At 49.0% G+C, this 21,294-nt stretch overlaps 1 protein-coding gene across 1 annotated transcript in view; it reads left to right on the top strand.

Annotated features, from left to right (window-relative positions):
* The window catches only part of VWA3B (von Willebrand factor A domain containing 3B), a 78,607-nt gene that overhangs the window by 38,801 nt on the left and 18,512 nt on the right, over positions 1-21,294 (top strand). The window contains exons 16-22 of the mRNA XM_042788258.1: positions 402-529; positions 1,988-2,102; positions 9,661-9,730; positions 11,616-11,655; positions 11,776-11,932; positions 16,243-16,361; positions 19,181-19,231. Of these exons, the coding sequence (XP_042644192.1) occupies positions 402-529; positions 1,988-2,102; positions 9,661-9,730; positions 11,616-11,655; positions 11,776-11,932; positions 16,243-16,361; positions 19,181-19,231 (680 nt within the window). The remainder of the gene's footprint in view (positions 1-401; positions 530-1,987; positions 2,103-9,660; positions 9,731-11,615; positions 11,656-11,775; positions 11,933-16,242; positions 16,362-19,180; positions 19,232-21,294) is intronic.

Consider the following 21,294-nt stretch of genomic DNA (forward strand, 5'->3'; position numbering starts at 1 on the left):
TTCAGGGACAGTATGTGATACAGCTGTGATCTGTAGAATGACAGGACAACAGTTGTAATGGACATATCTTGTATTGTATTTTATTTATTTGCTTATTTATTTGCTTGCTTGGGAAGAGGGGAGGTACTGACCCCATTAAATTATTCAGAAATATAGCTATTCATCTCTCAAGGGGTAACTGGTTTGTTAGGGAATGCTTGTCCTCTTCCTAAAAAGGAAGAATAATTTGAAGGGTTGTATTGCCAAGCACAAGAGACTACCTGAACAAATATACAAAATTTTGCAGCTGTCCTAATTGAATAATTTTTAAAAATTATTATCAGAGCTTGCATAGTTTCAGTTCAGAAATGAAACATGATTAAGAGTAACTGTAATAAAACATTTGTTTTTCTTTTTGTTAGAGTGAAGACATACATCTTTTGAAAAGAGAGATTGAACAAGGAGAAAGAGACCTAGAGAAAGTGAAGACCTTTCATGCTGAATGTCTGATGATGGATTGTTGTAATGGACAAAATGATCCAGAGAATAAGTATGTCCTCATACTGCTATTAGGTTATTAAGGGATAGGAGCTATCTGTCACATTTCTCCTTGTTCATTGTATTGCATTTTTAACCTCTGACATTCTCCTCTTTTAAAAAGAAAGGTGGTTGGTTTTTTTGTTTTGTTGTTTTTTTTTTTTTTTAAAAAAACAGTTACAGTAATGGAAATGAAAAATCTGGGAAAATACCCTAATAATGTGAAGCCTGAAACAAAATGATCTCAAATATCTCAGTAGTCTCAAACTACTAGGAATAATTAAAGCAATGAGGTGAACATATTTTTCTGTCTCCACCACGTGGTAAAGTTGCTCCCTCTGACCTAGACAGTTCATGAAAAATTATTATCCTGCAGGTAGAGCTGGCTTGGTGCTTCATGACTAAATTGCTGCTCGTTGGAATATGCTGATTGAAACATAAATTATATAGAAATGTATGTGTTTAAAACACGGCAAACACTGTGAATGAGATTCAGCTTCCTTCTTTTCACATTTTTGATTTTACAGTGTGTGTCTATATGTTCATGCCATATTTATTCTTGCTTTTTATCAAAAGATAAGCAATCTCATAGTTAAAAATAGTTTCATGTTAAGCATCAGTTGAAAAACATGTTGCAAATCTCAAGAATAACTATTCAAAAAAAGGTTCTTCCACTTATACTGAAGGCACATTGAAGGCAGAGTCCCAAGCCACTGTGGAAAAGGGTTCTGCATGTCTGATTAAACTGAGTTTCTGTTGGGGGAGCAAACACAGACCTATCTTCAAACATGAAGTTAATTGTATTCTCCTTAATAAAAAAACAGCTTGCCTGGTGCCTTATTTATCTGTGCAGTAATAGTACAAAAGCAAAAAAGAACATTAAAAAAAAATCAGATTTTTAAGACTGAAATCTATTTAAAAACAGTAAGTTAAAATAAAAGTACTGAAAAGAAAGTAAAAGAAATTATAAGTGGAGAGTGCTGTGGAATGATTTATGGGTGGAAGTGCAAGTAGGATGTCCAGTATAAAAATGCAGGTAACTGATTATTTCAGAATTTGTGTATTTTTTATGTTATTAATGCTGGGACATAAGTATATACGTGTGTGTGTGTCAGTTATTTTCATTGCTGATGGTAGGTTTACTCTTTCCCCCAGAATTCAAAAGTAGCTACTACAGAACATTCTGACCTTATTAAAAATATATGAGGTGTTGTCTTAGAAGTAATGAACATCTTTTAAACAGACTAAGAAACAACTTCTAAATAGTTTAAAAAAAACTACATATGTTTCAACCTCTTTTGAAGTCCCCTTTGAAATGCAGACAAGGATAAGAGAGAAAATATTTTGCACTGTTAGGAGCATTTGAAATGAGTATTTAAATTCTCAGAAATCTTCAGCTTGGCATTTTTCAAACCAGTGTCACGTGCTTGAAGTAGTATCTTGGATGTTTCTTCTTTCTGTCACTTACAAGCGGTAATCAGGAGCAGAGGCGTCCCGTGTCTGGCGCTGCTCTTAGGGGCAGGCTGGGCTGTGCCTCAGCAGAGCCACCCCTGGCACCACACCAGACACCTGGCGAGCCACCCCTGGCACCACACCAGACACCTGGCGAGCCACCCCTGGCACCACAGCAGCACACCTGGCGAGCCACCCCTGGCACCACAGCGGCACACCTGGCGAGCCACCCCTGGCACCACAGCAGCACACCTGGCGAGCCACCCCTGGCACCACACCGGCACACCTGGCGAGCCACCCCTGGCACCACAGCAGCACACCTGGCGAGCCACCCCTGGCACCACACCGGCACACCTGGCGAGCCACCCCTGGCACCACAGCAGCACACCTGGCGAGCCACCCCTGGCACCACAGCAGACACCTGGCGAGCCACCCCTGGCACCACAGCGGCACACCTGGCGAGCCACCCCTGGCACCACACCGGCACACCTGGCGAGCCACCCCTGGCACCACAGCAGCACAGCTGGCGAGCCACCCCTGGCACCACACCGGCACACCTGGCGAGCCACCCCTGGCACCACAGCAGCACACCTGGCGAGCCACCCCTGGCACCACAGCAGACACCTGGCGAGCCACCCCTGGCACCACACCGGCACACCTGGCGAGCCACCCCTGGCACCACAGCAGCACACCTGGCGAGCCACCCCTGGCACCACAGCGGCACACCTGGCGAGCCACCCCTGGCACCACACCAGACACCTGGCGAGCCACCCCTGGCACCACACCGGCACACCTGGCGAGCCACCCCTGGCACCACAGCAGCACACCTGGCGAGCCACCCCTGGCACCACACCGGCACACCTGGCGAGCCACCCCTGGCACCACAGCAGCACACCTGGCGAGCCACCCCTGGCACCACACCGGCACACCTGGCGAGCCACCCCTGGCACCACACCAGACACCTGGCGAGCCACCCCTGGCACCACAGCGGCACACCTGGCGAGCCACCCCTGGCACCACACCAGACACCTGGCGAGCCACCCCTGGCACCACACCGGCACACCTGGCGAGCCACCCCTGGCACCACAGCAGCACACCTGGTGAGCCACCCCTGGCACCACAGCAGCACACCTGGTGAGCCACCCCTGGCACCACAGCAGACACCTGGCGAGCCACCCCTGGCACCACAGCAGCACACCTGGCGAGCCACCCCTGGCACCACACCAGACACCTGGCGAGCCACCCCTGGCACCACAGCGGCACACCTGGCGAGCCACCCCTGGCACCACACCAGACACCTGGCGAGCCACCCCTGGCACCACACCGGCACACCTGGCGAGCCACCCCTGGCACCACACCAGCACACCTGGCAAGCCACCCCTGGCACCACACCGGCACACCTGGCGAGCCACCCCTGGCACCACAGCAGACACCTGGCGAGCCACCCCTGGCACCACAGCAGCACACCTGGCGAGCCACCCCTGGCACCACAGCAGCACACCTGGCGAGCCACCCCTGGCACCACAGCAGACACCTGGCGAGCCACCCCTGGCACCACACCGGCACACCTGGCGAGCCACCCCTGGCACCACAGCAGCACACCTGGTGAGCCACCCCTGGCACCACAGCAGCACACCTGGTGAGCCACCCCTGGCACCACACCAGACACCTGGCGAGCCACCCCTGGCACCACACCGGCACACCTGGCGAGCCACCCCTGGCACCACACCAGCACACCTGGCAAGCCACCCCTGGCACCACACCGGCACACCTGGCGAGCCACCCCTGGCACCACAGCAGACACCTGGCGAGCCACCCCTGGCACCACAGCAGCACACCTGGCGAGCCACCCCTGGCACCACAGCAGACACCTGGCGAGCCACCCCTGGCACCACACCGGCACACCTGGCGAGCCACCCCTGGCACCACAGCAGCACACCTGGCGAGCCACCCCTGGCACCACAGCAGCACACCTGGCGAGCCACCCCTGGCACCACAGCAGACACCTGGCGAGCCACCCCTGGCACCACACCGGCACACCTGGCGAGCCACCCCTGGCACCACAGCAGCACACCTGGTGAGCCACCCCTGGCACCACAGCAGCACACCTGGTGAGCCACCCCTGGCACCACACCAGACACCTGGCGAGCCACCCCTGGCACCACAGCAGCACACCTGGCGAGCCACCCCTGGCACCACACCGGCACACCTGGCGAGCCACCCCTGGCACCACAGCAGCACACCTGGCGAGCCACCCCTGGCACCACAGCAGACACCTGGCGAGCCACCCCTGGCACCACAGCGGCACACCTGGCGAGCCACCCCTGGCACCACACCGGCACACCTGGCGAGCCACCCCTGGCACCACAGCAGCACAGCTGGCGAGCCACCCCTGGCACCACACCGGCACACCTGGCGAGCCACCCCTGGCACCACAGCAGCACACCTGGCGAGCCACCCCTGGCACCACAGCAGACACCTGGCGAGCCACCCCTGGCACCACACCGGCACACCTGGCGAGCCACCCCTGGCACCACAGCAGCACACCTGGCGAGCCACCCCTGGCACCACAGCGGCACACCTGGCGAGCCACCCCTGGCACCACACCGGCACACCTGGCGAGCCACCCCTGGCACCACACCGGCACACCTGGCGAGCCACCCCTGGTACCACAGCAGCACACCTGGCGAGCCACCCCTGGCACCACACCGGCACACCTGGCGAGCCACCCCTGGCACCACAGCAGACACCTGGTGAGCCACCCCTGGCACCACACCGGCACACCTGGCAAGCCACCCCTGGCACCACACCGGCACACCTGGCGAGCCACCCCTGGCACCACAGCGGCACACCTGGCGAGCCACCCCTGGCACCACAGCAGCACACCTGGCGAGCCACCCCTGGCACCACAGCGGCACACCTGGTGAGCCACCCCTGGCACCACACCGGCACACCTGGCGAGCCACCCCTGGCACCACAGCGGCACACCTGGCGAGCCACCCCTGGCACCACAGCAGCACACCTGGCGAGCCACCCCTGGCACCACACCAGACACCTGGCGAGCCACCCCTGGCACCACAGCAGACACCTGGCGAGCCACCCCTGGCCCCACAGCGGCACACCTGGCGAGCCACCCCTGGCACCACAGCAGCACACCTGGCGAGCCACCCCTGGCACCACACCAGCACACCTGGCAAGCCACCCCTGGCACCACACCGGCACACCTGGCGAGCCACCCCTGGCACCACACCAGCACACCTGGCAAGCCACCCCTGGCACCACACCGGCACACCTGGCGAGCCACCCCTGGCACCACAGCAGACACCTGGCGAGCCACCCCTGGCACCACACCAGCACACCTGGCGAGCCACCCCTGGCACCACAGCAGCACACCTGGCGAGCCACCCCTGGCACCACAGCAGCACACCTGGCGAGCCACCCCTGGCACCACAGCGGCACACCTGGCGAGCCACCCCTGGCACCACAGCAGCACACCTGGCGAGCCACCCCTGGCACCACACCGCACACCTGGTGAGCCACCCCTGGCACCACAGCAGACACCTGGCGAGCCACCCCTGGCACCACAGCAGCACACCTGGCGAGCCACCCCTGGCACCACAGCAGACACCTGGCGAGCCACCCCTGGCACCACACCGGCACACCTGGCGAGCCACCCCTGGCACCACAGCAGCACACCTGGCGAGCCACCCCTGGCACCACAGCAGACACCTGGTGAGCCACCCCTGGCACCACAGCGGCACACCTGGCGAGCCACCCCTGGCACCACACCAGACACCTGGCGAGCCACCCCTGGCACCACACCGGCACACCTGGCGAGCCACCCTGGCACCACAGCAGCACACCTGGCGAGCCACCCCTGGCACCACACCGGCACACCTGGCGAGCCACCCCTGGTACCACAGCAGCACACCTGGCGAGCCACCCCTGGCACCACAGCGGCACACCTGGCGAGCCACCCCTGGCACCACAGCAGCACACCTGGCGAGCCACCCCTGGCACCACAGCGGCACACCTGGTGAGCCACCCCTGGCACCACACCGGCACACCTGGCGAGCCACCCCTGGCACCACAGCGGCACACCTGGCGAGCCACCCCTGGCACCACAGCAGCACACCTGGCGAGCCACCCCTGGCACCACACCAGACACCTGGCGAGCCACCCCTGGCACCACAGCAGACACCTGGCGAGCCACCCCTGGCCCCACAGCGGCACACCTGGCGAGCCACCCCTGGCACCACAGCAGCACACCTGGCGAGCCACCCCTGGCACCACACCAGCACACCTGGCAAGCCACCCCTGGCACCACACCGGCACACCTGGCGAGCCACCCCTGGCACCACAGCAGACACCTGGCGAGCCACCCCTGGCACCACACCAGCACACCTGGCGAGCCACCCCTGGCACCACAGCAGCACACCTGGCGAGCCACCCCTGGCACCACACCAGCACACCTGGTGAGCCACCCCTGGCACCACACCGGCACACCTGGCGAGCCACCCCTGGCACCACAGCAGACACCTGGCGAGCCACCCCTGGCACCACAGCAGCACACCTGGCGAGCCACCCCTGGCACCACACCGGCACACCTGGCGAGCCACCCCTGGCACCACACCGGCACACCTGGAGAGCCACCCCTGGCACCACAGCGGCACACCTGGCGAGCCACCCCTGGCACCACAGCAGCACACCTGGCGAGCCACCCCTGGCACCACAGCGGCACACCTGGCGAGCCACCCCTGGCACCACACCGGCACACCTGGCGAGCCACCCCTGGCACCACACCGGCACACCTGGCGAGCCACCCCTGGCACCACAGCAGACACCTGGCGAGCCACCCCTGGCACCACAGCAGCACACCTGGCGAGCCACCCCTGGCACCACAGCAGACACCTGGCGAGCCACCCCTGGCACCACACCGGCACACCTGGCGAGCCACCCCTGGCACCACAGCAGCACACCTGGCGAGCCACCCCTGGCACCACAGCGGCACACCTGGCGAGCCACCCCTGGCACCACACCAGACACCTGGCGAGCCACCCCTGGCACCACAGCAGACACCTGGCGAGCCACCCCTGGCCCCACAGCGGCACACCTGGCGAGCCACCCCTGGCACCACACCAGCACACCTGGCGAGCCACCCCTGGCACCACAGCAGACACCTGGCGAGCCACCCCTGGCACCACAGCAGCACACCTGGCGAGCCACCCCTGGCACCACAGCGGCACACCTGGCGAGCCACCACTGGCACCACAGCAGACACCTGGCGAGTCACCCCTGGCACCACAGCAGACACCTGGCGAGCCACCCCTGGCACCACACCAGCACACCTGGCGAGCCACCCCTGGCACCACAGCGGCACACCTGGCGAGCCACCCCTGGCACCACAGCAGCACACCTGGTGAGCCACCCCTGGCACCACAGCAGCACACCTGGTGAGCCACCCCTGGCACCACAGCGGCACACCTGGCGAGCCACCCCTGGCACCACAGCAGACATCTGGCGAGCCACCCCTGGCACCACAGCAGACACCTGGCGAGCCACCCCTGGCACCACACCGGCACACCTGGCGAGCCACCCCTGGCACCACAGCAGACACCTGGCGAGCCACCCCTGGCACCACAGCAGCACACCTGGCGAGCCACCCCTGGCACCACAGCAGACACCTGGCGAGCCACCCCTGGCACCACACCGGCACACCTGGCGAGCCACCCCTGGCACCACAGCAGCACACCTGGCGAGCCACCCCTGGCACCACAGCGGCACACCTGGCGAGCCACCCCTGGCACCACACCAGACACCTGGCGAGCCACCCCTGGCACCACAGCAGACACCTGGCGAGCCACCCCTGGCCCCACAGCGGCACACCTGGCGAGCCACCCCTGGCACCACACCAGCACACCTGGCGAGCCACCCCTGGCACCACAGCAGACACCTGGCGAGCCACCCCTGGCACCACAGCAGCACACCTGGCGAGCCACCCCTGGCACCACAGCGGCACACCTGGCGAGCCACCACTGGCACCACAGCAGACACCTGGCGAGTCACCCCTGGCACCACAGCAGACACCTGGCGAGCCACCCCTGGCACCACACCAGCACACCTGGCGAGCCACCCCTGGCACCACAGCGGCACACCTGGCGAGCCACCCCTGGCACCACAGCAGCACACCTGGTGAGCCACCCCTGGCACCACAGCAGCACACCTGGTGAGCCACCCCTGGCACCACAGCGGCACACCTGGCGAGCCACCCCTGGCACCACAGCAGACATCTGGCGAGCCACCCCTGGCACCACAGCAGACACCTGGCGAGCCACCCCTGGCACCACACCGGCACACCTGGTGAGCCACCCCTGGCACCACAGCAGACACCTGGCGAGCCACCCCTGGCACCACAGCGGCACACCTGGCGAGCCACCCCTGGCACCACAGCAGCACACCTGGCGAGCCACCCCTGGCACCACACCGGTACACCTGGCGAGCCACCCCTGGCACCACACCGGCACACCTGGCGAGCCACCCCTGGTACCACAGCAGACACCTGGCGAGCCACCCCTGGCACCACACCGGCACACCTGGCGAGCCACCCCTGGCACCACAGCGGCACACCTGGCGAGCCACCCCTGGCACCACAGCAGCACACCTGGCGAGCCACCCCTGGCACCACACCGGCACACCTGGTGAGCCACCCCTGGCACCACAGCAGCACACCTGGCGAGCCACCCCTGGCACCACACCAGCACACCTGGCGAGCCACCCCTGGCACCACAGCAGCACACCTGGTGAGCCACCCCTGGCACCACAGCGGCACACCTGGCGAGCCACCCCTGGCACCACAGCAGCACACCTGGCGAGCCACCCCTGGCACCACACCGGCACACCTGGTGAGCCACACCTGGCACCACAGCAGACACCTGGCGAGCCACCCCTGGCACCACAGCAGCACACCTGGCGAGCCACCCCTGGCACCACAGCAGACACCTGGCGAGCCACCCCTGGCACCACACCGGCACACCTGGCGAGCCACCCCTGGCACCACAGCAGCACACCTGGCGAGCCACCCCTGGCACCACAGCAGACACCTGGTGAGCCACCCCTGGCACCACAGCGGCACACCTGGCGAGCCACCCCTGGCACCACACCGGCACACCTGGCGAGCCACCCCTGGCACCACAGCAGCACACCTGGCGAGCCACCCCTGGCACCACACCGGCACACCTGGTGAGCCACCCCTGGCACCACAGCAGCACACCTGGCGAGCCACCCCTGGCACCACACCAGCACACCTGGCGAGCCACCCCTGGCACCACAGCAGCACACCTGGTGAGCCACCCCTGGCACCACAGCGGCACACCTGGCGAGCCACCCCTGGCACCACAGCAGCACACCTGGCGAGCCACCCCTGGCACCACACCGGCACACCTGGTGAGCCACACCTGGCACCACAGCAGCACACCTGGCGAGCCACCCCTGGCACCACACCAGACACCTGACGAGCCACCCCTGGCACCACAGCAGACACCTGGCGAGCCACCCCTGGCACCACAGCAGACACCTGGTGAGCCACCCCTGGCACCACAGCAGACACCTGGTGAGCCACCCCTGGCACCACAGCGGCACACCTGGCGAGCCACCCCTGGCACCACACCAGACACCTGGCGAGCCACCCCTGGCACCACACCAGACACCTGGCGAGCCACCCCTGGCAGTCCCGCCCCGGGGCAGAAGGCTTTACCACCTGCAGGTAAGGCTAAACCCATCTGGAGCTGTCAACAGGACGTATTCACTAGCTGGAAAAGATTCCGTTAATGGAGCAAAACAGTGTAGGAACAAAGGAAGTCTTTGGTGACTTCAATAATCACCTGTATGAAATCCTGTCTAACTTAATTTTTACTTTTCAGTCATCTTACTCATTTGATGCAGACAAACGTTACCTCATTTATGCTTCATCACAGGCCCTGCAATGACAAATTAACCATTTTGACATCACTGTAAACAGTTTTCTAACAGTAGATTTTAAACCCTTATTTCTTTCCGTTCTCAATAAGTACATCATTGGCGAGAATGAAGAGCTGTTCTGTTTCACTAGTTACAGCATTACTTACACTAATATTTCTCCTTACTACACCTGTGATGCTACGTTTCTCTTTGAAGTCTCCTTTGTACGCAGTCTGAAACCTAAATATAAAACAAGTCCTCGTCCTTAGGAATGTGCAAACTAGTGCTGAGGTAATTTTGTGTTTGCGGTCTTGTGTAGGCAGTCTTTTAAAAATTGAGACTGACTACCCAAGAGGAACTCAAAAATCCCAGGCATCTATCTGAGCATTAAGTTAGCTCTTCCTTTCTTTCACTTCCAACACCTACAGAGCAAGCAAAGACAAGTCTGCTGAGAATCCTGAGACACAGTGTGAAATCTAGGGAAGAAATCCCAAAGGAGGGACTGTCTCTCAAAAAAAAGGGTTTTTCTGCTGTAAGGAGTGTGAAATGTACATTTTCAAAGGGGAGTTGACCGAGCAGGAAGCTCTGGGTGGGACAGGCGGTAGCATTTCTCCTGCCGCGTTTGTAACAAAGGCTCATTTGAGGCGAAACTGCACAGACATGCAGTGCCAGGGACTGAATGCAGCAGGGATGCGGAGAGCTGGCCACGCAGGAGGGTATTGTAACAAAGCCCTTCCAGCCGTGGCCTGGCTCCTGCCACTGCCCAAATTATTCAGTTTACAACAGTTTAGTTATGCCGACAGTGTGCCGCAGCTGTGAGTTAGCTGTGCGTCGGGCTCCTGAAGGGGTATGACTTGCTTCTTCTCAACAGAATAAAGAGATCTTGAGAATCTCGTGATACAGGGATGGATTGTTGTTGTGATACCACAATTTGTAGTTATGCTTGATGCTGAGGTTAAGGCTGAGAGTGATGGTTCTGGTTCCGTGGTACCAATAAAAAAGGAGGTTGCACTTTGCTTAGACTTGCAAAAAACATGCTCGCTGGGACAGACGCATATGTAGAGACAAAAGTATTTCTAATGGGGCTTGGTTTTACATACAAATAGTTTTCATTCTCCTCAGTAATTCGTGCAACTCTGAACTTTATGATAGGTTCTCTAAGTTGTTCTGAAACCTCACCTATGATACTTAGAGATGTCTGACTTTTTCAAATTTCAGCATCGTGTTTTTGGTTCTTTATACACTTTTTATACAGATTTTCATAGCACCATACCTTAAATTATCCACCCTTGGCCATCTCATTACTGATAGTACTTGGTATCGCCTCTTCAGTTGGGGTAGAGACTGATTAATCTTTCTTTTTGCCTTTTTAAGAAATAAATACATACGAAGTTCAATATTTTTTAAAAAATTAAATTATTTCCCACCTATTTTATAAATGTCCTCGTTCATTAATTAAGGCTCATGAGGCAAATAGTAACAACGTTAGTATTGATCAAGCACCAAGAAACACAGGCAACATAATTGTAATTGATTAATCTAGCAACTGAAGTAGACATTAATGTGTAGTCTTTGTGACACTGCTAGTAATCTCAAATAAAAAAATTCTGCTATGATATGTCCACTTATTTATGTATACTTTTGTGTGCACAAAAACTGTGGGATAATGAATTGCAAATGTTTTATCTTAGATAGGAAAATGCAGAAAGCTGTGAAAAGGACATCTAAAAGGTATGTGTGTGCATATGTAGATACATCACAAAAACTGTAGTTTATATTTTTCTTCGGTCATATCAAACTTCTCAAATGTATTTCTACCTTGTGCTACATCTTAAAATCTCATTTTTCTAGTTCTTTAGACACCTCTTCAGCTCTTTGGTTAAAGAGCCATGGCTTGGTTGCTCGGCGACTCACCATCATGGATGCCTTAGCTCCGACAGCCGTCCCTCATGGTACCAAGTACATCCCAGTCCTGGACAAGCATGTAGCTTCTAAAGTATTTGATGAGGTAAAACTCTTACGCTGTTTCAGTCAAACATACAACTTTCTGCTGTTTTCAAAAGGATTTTTAACTTCATTGCTATAAATGTCATAGTTACATTCTCTAGTGTTCATTGCAGATGGCTGATGTGCACTAAATATATAATATATATAGTATTTTTTGCAGACGTTAGCCTTAAGTTTTAGAACTATATCTTTTTTTTTTTTTTTTCACAGTTACCAGTTGATGGCAGTGTACAGCCATCAGGTGTTCAGCAAATTCTTGAGCACCACAGCCGCTACTGATACATATTAATTCACTGGAATATGTATTTTAGGTCCATGAAGTCATTTGGAAAACTGCAGGTGCACAGTTTGTGGATTTGTGCATTCTCAAGGTTTACATGTGACTGCTAAGACCTTTTGAAAAGTATTGGAATTCAGTAATTAAAATTTAATTATGATAGGTGTAGGCAATTGTGAGATTGAACAAAATTCATTATGAATTGTGTATCACGAAGCTCTGTTTGCTATTACACTTAAAGGAAATCCATTTCTTGGCAAGTTGCTCTAATTCTTGTGTGATGCATCCTATGAAGGTCCTATGAAAGTGTTGCAGCTCGTTTTAAGTAATAAAAGCTGTTTCTTTAAACAATAATCAAATAAAAAGCTAAACAGCATCTTTTTAAATAATAAGGGGTGAGCAAGGGTTTTGTAACAGAATGTGATATAACTCTAAGTAAAATATTTATAACAGAAGTACACATTTGTACATTTTAGAGTTTTCATGTTTGTTTTTTAAGTTCAGGAATGGGAATTTTTGCTAAAGCATGCAGGTTGTGGAAGCAAAACCAGATCCTCTGCCTTAGTAAAACCAAGTTGAATCTAAAACTTTTAAGAATTTTTTTGAAGTGCGAGGCTTTTTTTTGGTATGCAATAAAAAGGTAGCTTTCTGTATCAAAAACATTAAAAAGTGTACATTTTAACATTTCAGATGTAAAATGGCCATTTCTCAAAAAAATGTAGACATTCAATGGTTACAAAACTGTACAAAACAAGCTACTGTAAGTAGAACATCAAACAAAGGACATTGTGACTTTCACATAACTCTATGTCTGATTTCTGGGCAGTCACTTCTTGTCTGATCTTCTTCTGAATATGTGTATGAAGTAGAGCTCTTTCTTCCTTGTTTCTAAATGAAGACCCCCTTAAATCCTTTCCAGCCAAACCTGAGCTGCATTTGAACTTCTGTTTGCAAAGCCAGTAGTCTGTAAAGAAAACAGTCAAAACTGTGGTTCAGCAGGTGCAATGTACAGGTCGTTTTTAGTGGCGGTCCAGGGGAGCTTAGGGTAGTCTAGTTCAGGGCTGGATTAAGTTCAGTGTTCTTAGAATGTACAGAATCCAAACAGTGATCCATGGGCTTTCTTTAGATTCAGAGATATAAGCACAAAATAATATACGATTGTTACTGCTCTTCTGTACCTGCTAATCCCCATTAATTGCATAGAGACACTCAGTTGCTTAGAGAGTGGGGAGTTACTGTTCTGTGTGTAGGGGCCTGGGGTTTTCTGGATCTGAAGCAGAGTATAGAAAGGAAAAAGAAGTTTGGGGGTTGCACATGAGGTGGAACCAGTAGAATTTATGAGCTGTAGAACCAGCTCTCCCTCAAGCTTCATATCAGCATATCAAAGAAAAGCAGAAAATAGGTTCTGAGACTAGGCATAGAGCTTGAATAGAAGACATTAACAAGTTGATTAAGAATCTTGATTAATTCAGTACTTCAGAAGACATCATTGAAGATAATAAATGTGCAGGCAGTTTTGCATTCTTCCTTCTGATATCTTAGTTTTTTTGTTGTAGAATGCAGACATCTGTGTTTGCTTTTCTGGGGATAGTAGTTTTTATTTTCAGCCTTCGCTAGCAGTGACGATGGAGTAACTATGAGCAGTCTTCTCACCTTGGAGAAGCAGCAAGCAAAAGGTTTCCATGCCAACTGTTGATTAACAAGGGGCTGACCTGTTGTTTTCAGTTCTGTGTGACCTGTCAGTTTCACCTGAGTTATTTTGAAGAGCTTAATTCATTAAACTACCCATCAGATTCATATGCAAAAAAAAAAAAAAAAAACCAAAAAAACAAAACAAAACCCAAAAAACTTGGGGGCTTGTCTAAATTGCACTACAGTCGTTCTGGAGCAAACCTTCCTTATAGAATCATGTGAGTATCTGTTGCAATTTGTGGCATCTGAAGTAGAACTTTGCAAGTTATGGAGTTTTGACTCAGTGCTATGCTCAAAAGAATCAAGCTGTGATTCAGCCAACAAAAATTTTGTTGTTTGGTCTAAAATAAGAAAGATTTTTCTAGGATTATTGTGCTTTGGTTTTGTCTTTAAAAATTTGAAATTTTGGGTTTGAAATAAACGCCATTTTGAAACAAGGGAATTCTTTTGATATGAAAGTTTAAGTATTTAATTTAAAAAATGACAAAACATTTTGGCACTTAAAAAGCTTCCCTGTGATTTCTTTCAGCTGAATCTGTCAAATTTCTCTTGACTTCGTGAGCAGTTTTCATTGATTTCGAAGTATGCATAATATTTCAGATTTACTATTTGCTAAGAACACATTCTGTTCTGGTTTTATTCTTCGATACTGTAATAATGTGTTTATGTTTGTCTGTCCCTCATATCCTATTCAAAGTGTTTTATAAACTGTATCAGACACTCATTTTGCAAATGATGCCGTTTGTACTTGGAGTTACTCTGGGAATTTGTAAGGAAATGTAGGAGAGGGATTCTACATGGTGAAGCCCTGCTGAACTTTTACTAACTTGGTTTGAGTAACATAGCAGACCATAACCATGGCAGTATGGAACTGGAAGTGGGGTACTCTCAGTTCCTTGATTTAAGCTTTCAAATTCCACCTGGAAATCTCAGGTAGCCAGATCTGATGGCTCACAGTTCTGGGCAGAGATTTACCTCATCCGTCTCTGACAAGATACTTCACTGACACATTCCCATTAGCTCTAGCTTCTAGGTGATCTTAAGATTAATTTACTATTAGGAGATTGAGGTGGTCTGGCACTGATTGGACACAGATTTATTAATCAGAGAGAAGATGTCCTCAGAAGGAGAGCGGAATATAAAGTCACATCACTGCTCCTGCAGAACGGTCATACAGCAGTAATTTGGAATCCAGCTAGGCTGTGATGATTCAAACACAAATAAAAGATCACTGAAAAATGTTCTTAATTAAAGAAATCTTTTTATTGTTTTATTTTCTGATTTCTTGCCTTATTTACCCAACAGGGGGTTTAGTTTTAGTTAAATTGAACCTCGTGCATCTTTTTGTTATCTATATCCCGATCTCAGACAGGCACTAGGAGAAGCTTCCCACACAACCAGATTTGTTGAAGACAGTTTTGGGGAGAGTAATATCCTCTGTCTTCTCCATTTCTTTCTTGGATTTTTTTCTGTTTATAATCATCATCAGGACACTGATATGTAAAATAGGTTTTCTTACATGAACTGCTGAATAATTTGAGAGGCTGAGGGATGGTGGGACTTTGGACTGGTAGATGGGAAGACATCTTTCCTCCTCTCTGTCATCCTTTTCTACCCTCTTGTCTGCCTTTTCAAGATCTACTTGTAAGTGTATGACTTCATATTTTATAATGAAGTTGATTTATGTCAATGCTGTATTGTGAGATTTGAGAGGTATTAAAGTTCCTGATTCTGACCAACCTGTTTAGCTTCCTAAGCCTCATTGTGGTTATTTAAGACTAGTTTCAGTGAACAATATACACCTTGTTCACTCTGGTGATCAGTGTGGTGGTGAAAAATGTCTCTCCCCTTCTTTAGTACTCCAATTCCTTTGAAAATATGGTCCTCCAGAATAAAAGTATTAAATACACCTAAATAAATACCACACCTGTATGCTAGAATTAGATGCCAATAAGTATAAGAGAGTGTTGTTTTAAAGTAATACAGTCTGGAGTATGGTCACGATATAGACATGCTTGTCTTCCTCCTGACCTTCCCTTCCATTATTAGAGTAAGTTGTTTGACAGAACTGATTTAGTTAGACTGAACTACTAGTTAGGAACCTTACTGTGCAACTTCTGCAGAAAGGGATTGTATCATTGCAGAAGATTTTATTAACAGGCTGGAAACTGTCTTAATTCCGACATTTCTTTGGGGTGCTCAAATCTTTCCTTCTGTAGCCCTCCAGTGTTCCTTCTGGCTGCTCTGATCCTTGGACTCATGGGCATTCAGTTATTCTGGTGGAGGAAAAGTTACAGGGTAAATGAAGTCTTTTATTCTTTTTCTTGTATGTTGTATAATAGATGTTACCGTTGGCCCACGTTAGCAACGACAAGAAGCGGATCACACTAATTAACCCTCAGGCAGTGAATCTTGATGCCTATATAGAGAAGCTGGAACAAGCAATTAAATCCTATGAAAGGCAAGTCTGCTTATCAGAAATTTATAATGTTTGCAGTCTAATTTCAGATTTTTCTTATGTAGTGGGTATTTGCTCACACATGCTTTGCTCAATACTGGTAATTCTGCTCATTGGCACACTTTAATCCACCATCAACCTGTAGGAGAAATGCTTATTCAAAAAAGAATGCAGAATGAAAAATTAGATAATATACAGGGAGACATTAACTAACATGTTGCTCATACTATTTTTGTTCAATGAAAAAAAAAAAAAAGTTACTTTCTGGGCATAAGCCTGAAGGCCCTGGTGAATGTCCCGCACACACACAGTGCTAGCCAACTGTTTGACTTACAATTAAGTTCCTAAATCCATAGACTGACCTTTAAATTAGTGGCCTGCTTTTTGCTGCCAGCTGCCTAGCACTTAACAATGGATGTGAGAATGTAACTGAGGAATCTGTAAGATAATGACAATTTTAAAGTTAGGTTGGTTTTTGGTTTGGTTTTTTTTTTTTTTTTTTTTGAGAGATGTGTTGTGCTTATTAATTAAATGTTGGTAAAAGCACATCAGAAGTAAATAGTACAAGGACATTAGATCTCTAAGCTATTTCTTTCCTTGATCTAACTGCATTTTTTTGAAGTAATGCAATTATTTGACTACTAACGTCATTCAGTAACTTTATGAGAGCTTTGACTAGAATTGTTTTAATAAATAAGATGTCTTTTTCAGGCTGTATTCTAATAAAATTTACAGACGTAATCATTTCATATGACTGAAAACCCCTTGATGACAAGTATTTAGTCTTTGTTTTTTGATGAGTTTCACTGAGGTCCTTTAAATTTTTTTTCCCCTCTGTAGCAACATGGTCATACCAGTTATTTTTAAAGCATGTAATAGCTCTGGTTTTCATTCCTGTTTCCTCTCTCTAAATGCATCCACCTTTTGTGGTAAAAATCAAGAATTATGGTTTGCAAATGCTGCTTGCTATGTCTAATATTAATGGAATTCAGTGAATAAAAATCTATTGGTTTTGTGTGCTCTGTCACCGAGACAATACTATTATTATCAGGCTGATGAAGAACTCATAGAAATCTGTATTTGTCACTCATTTTGATAGAAGGTTCGAGTAGTGTATATTTAATGGTGACTTCTGAAAAAAATTCAGGTTTTTCATTGCTGTGCCATACCACTGAATGTTTTACATTTATTGACTTCAATTTTGGGAGAAAGAAAAGTGCTTTCTGGTTAAATTCTGATGATCTACTGACAGCATTTTCACAGTCTCCCCAAGACTCTGGTGACTGGGAGTACTGTTTACTTATGTTTACTCACAGTGGTCAATGAATCAGTGTATTTACAATAGTAGGATTGAGCTCCATACTTCTGTGAAAAAGATGTATAGAAGAGAAATCTGCCTGCAGATCCTTATAATTGACAATGTAAAGAAGAGTTCTCATTGCCTTTCCTCTACATGTGAAACAGCAACCCAGTCAAATTTCTTTTGCTATAAATGCCACAGTACTTTTCCAGTAACTGAATTTGCGAAGGCTGCAGTTCACCTTTGTGAATAGCGATTGGTCACAACTTTATTCTGACATCTGTAGATGAGACAATACATCAGGGCATGCAGATTTCAAGAACAGAAACAAGCATGACAATGTCTTCCCCATATGTAGATTGACCTTATCATCAGATTTAGAGGGAGAAAAGTGGCGGGCACAGAGATTTTGTGCTCTGACAAAGAGAATATCCAGTATTGAAGGAGAAAAATGCTGGAAGTTTCAAAATGTGTATGATCTTATATAGCCAGAAGCTTTTACAAATGAGTTAGTTATGAGTGTGCACATTTAAAAATATGAAATAGGCAGTTGAGCATGCTGAGACTGCAGATTGTGAATGAACTAAGTAATTTACATTCTAAAAGTGCTGGGGTTTGGTTTCTAGTATATAAAATGAATCATCAAGAAATTCATGTTCAAAATCTGGTGTTAATGAGCTTTTTTGTACATGCACCAGTAAATCTGGCAAGACTAAAAAATCTAATGGTTATGATCTGAATTTTTCCTAACAATGAATTTGTTCTTGTATTTCCAAAGGAAGTTTGAAAATTTTTCTAGAATTAGAGCAATTAGGATCATCAGTAGAGGTTTATTTCAGTAGTATGAAAGGAAGTAATTGAGTGATGGCTTAATTGTTTGAGATGTTAACAGAGAAAACTGTAAGCTAGATGACCTAATAAGAGTTTATAATTTATGTCTAAAAAATAAAAGCAGAAAGTTTAGTGGTGCTTTTAAAAGAACTGCATTGCTTTGGGATAATCACTTCTGTTTTCCTGTCAGTGGTTTTTCTTCATAGCCAGAGTTTAATGAAGTAGAAACCTGAATAGCACAACTGAGCGGTTATCTGAGCAGAAAAAAAGATAAAAATTAGCATTGCTCTCTCTGCGACTTCAGGCTACAGTTTTCTGAAACTGTTTAGTTGGAACAACTGTGCTTAGCTTAACTGGCATTTAATCAGTTTTGTTATTTGATTTAGCTTTCTGGTGCTGAAGAGAACCATCCATAGAAATTCCTGGCAGGAAGCAGCAGTGATTGCCATTAATCGTTCCGTGACCCTGAAATAGTCATGCTGCTACTTGATGGAAGATGCTGTTTTCCCATCTTCTCTTGCAGTTGATAATTTCATAGCTGAATGATAAGGATACAATTCGATGATACAGCACTCTTGGAATACAAACCAGTGCAGATATCTTAAGAAACTGTGTTTATTTGCTAGTTTTGAGATGATCAGCTGCACAAGGAACTGCATTCCCTCAAAAACTGATTTGCTTTCTTTAATAGGCGCCTAAACCTAATTATTTGGAGAGCACTATCTCAGGAGGAAAGAGACAAGTAAGCGTTCACTTTTGGTTTTCTAATTTACCTATGAAAGGCTGGTCATAAAATAATTATAATTTTTAACCACTATTTCTGTACCCAACTGGTTTTATTTGCAAATATTTCATAATTATACCTTACTTTCAAAAATGTATAAGTGATACGGAATAATATTAAATTCTGGACCCGCTTCTTGCAGTACTGATTATTTTAAAAGAAAAGGACTTGCATTCCATTTGAATGGTACCAGCCTATTCTTAATCAGTGTCAAGTGGCAGGGCCCTGGGAGGGCAGCGTGTCATTGCCTTTGGCATCAAGGTAAATATTCTCTCCTCCCATAAAGAGCACGTCAGTGGCTGGTTTGTACTGGTATAATAAGGGCCTTTGCAGCATGTGCTGGAACTGTATATCACACTGTAAGTTTGTATTACCTTAACTACCTTATTTCTGTATATTGATTTAGAAAACTAGTGAGTCTATAAACAGGACTGACATCAGTGAAGTTAGTATCTATTTACTTCAGGGAATAATGTGAGATCGATTTATGAAAACTGAATGGGCATGAAATATTCCTAGGCAGAAAAATGGGAATGAAAACTAGAATGCTTTTAAGGAGACTTAAGCTAATGAGCAAAAAATATGACGTTCTATCATCAGTAAAGAGAACTAAAACCCCTGGTGCAGAGGAAGTAAAGGCTGTTAAACAAAAGAACAGCATAGAACTAAAAAAAAAAAAACAACACCAAAAACCAACAGGATATAGATGTCTGTTGACAGACAATGAGTTGTAGAGTACAGGAAATTAACAGGGTGGTATCCAAAATATTTCCCTGTTGGTAGCATATGGCCAGTAATGTATATAATGTAGCAATTAATATGCTAGATAGGCATATTAAGTTTGTTATTATTGGTGCATAGAAATTGAAATATTTTTTCTATTTCTCTTCTAAAGTTACAATTTAAATGATCATGTTTGTGTATTACAGAAGAATGACAACATACTTTCAAAATTAGTAATCTGGAAGGAAAGAGTAATAAACAAAGTCTACAGACTTGGTCACAGGAGTCCTGAAATAATTGAGGAGCTTTCTGGTTCGCCAGTGTGTATTAAAATGTTACCTCAGATACTAGGGAAATCCAAATTTACTAGAGCAGTGGTAATGTTGTGCTTGTGTTCAGAATGGTTGAGAGGGCCAGCTCAGGAGATGTTAGCTTGACATTGATTGTGAATTAATAATGCATTCAGGTGATAGAGAGCAAAATCTAATAACTTTCAATACAACGCAGTTCCTGGAGGAGTGGAGAGATAAGCAGTGGCAGAGTAGGGCAACATGGTAGGCATCACCATGGTTGTATGTGTTGGTAAGAGAGACACTTAAATACTATTCCCAGTTCTAGGTTTCACATTTTTTAAAATGTTGTCGAAACTGTAGAGAAGATCCACAAAAGAAGAGCTACTTTTTGAGTACTAAAAAGAAGTATGTTACTGCCGATTGAAGACGTAATGAATTCTACCTGTTCTGGATTTTTGAGGGTTTTGTTTGTTTGTCTTTTATCAACAAGGTGACTGTACCTAATTCACCTTTTGATTTATAAGTACCTTTGGTATGTAGCTTCAAACTGGCTCTTCAGGCTAGTGGACATTGACATCACCCATCCACCGGCATGGATGGAAGCAAAGTCCTGACCACTGAGTGAAACTGAGCAGTGCAGGACTGACAGAGGAATAAGCAGCAGAAGACTGTCTTTTTTATGTGATCAATAAAGACTGATGCTTGCCACCTCACTCTGGCTGCTGCTTCAGAAGGGCCAGGGATTTACATAATTTCTCAGTCGTATCTGCGAGTTGTTTACTGACGCCTCACATATTCTAGGACACCTACAATGGCACCGGACATCTGTGCTCAGCCACTTGAGCTGCTCTGTAGATGTCTGTGCTGGTTTTGGCTGGGGTAGAGTTGATTTCCTCCACAGCAGCCAGTGTGGGGCTGCGTCCTGGATTTGCGCTGGAAACGGTGTTGCTAACACAGGGCTGTGTTGGCTGTTGCTCAGCAGTGCCTGCACAGCCTCACGGCCTT

Source organism: Tyto alba, unplaced genomic scaffold (assembly GCF_018691265.1).
Source record: "Tyto alba isolate M040663 unplaced genomic scaffold, T.alba_DEE_v4.0 Super-Scaffold_14, whole genome shotgun sequence".
Taxonomy (NCBI): Eukaryota; Metazoa; Chordata; class Aves; order Strigiformes; family Tytonidae; genus Tyto; species Tyto alba.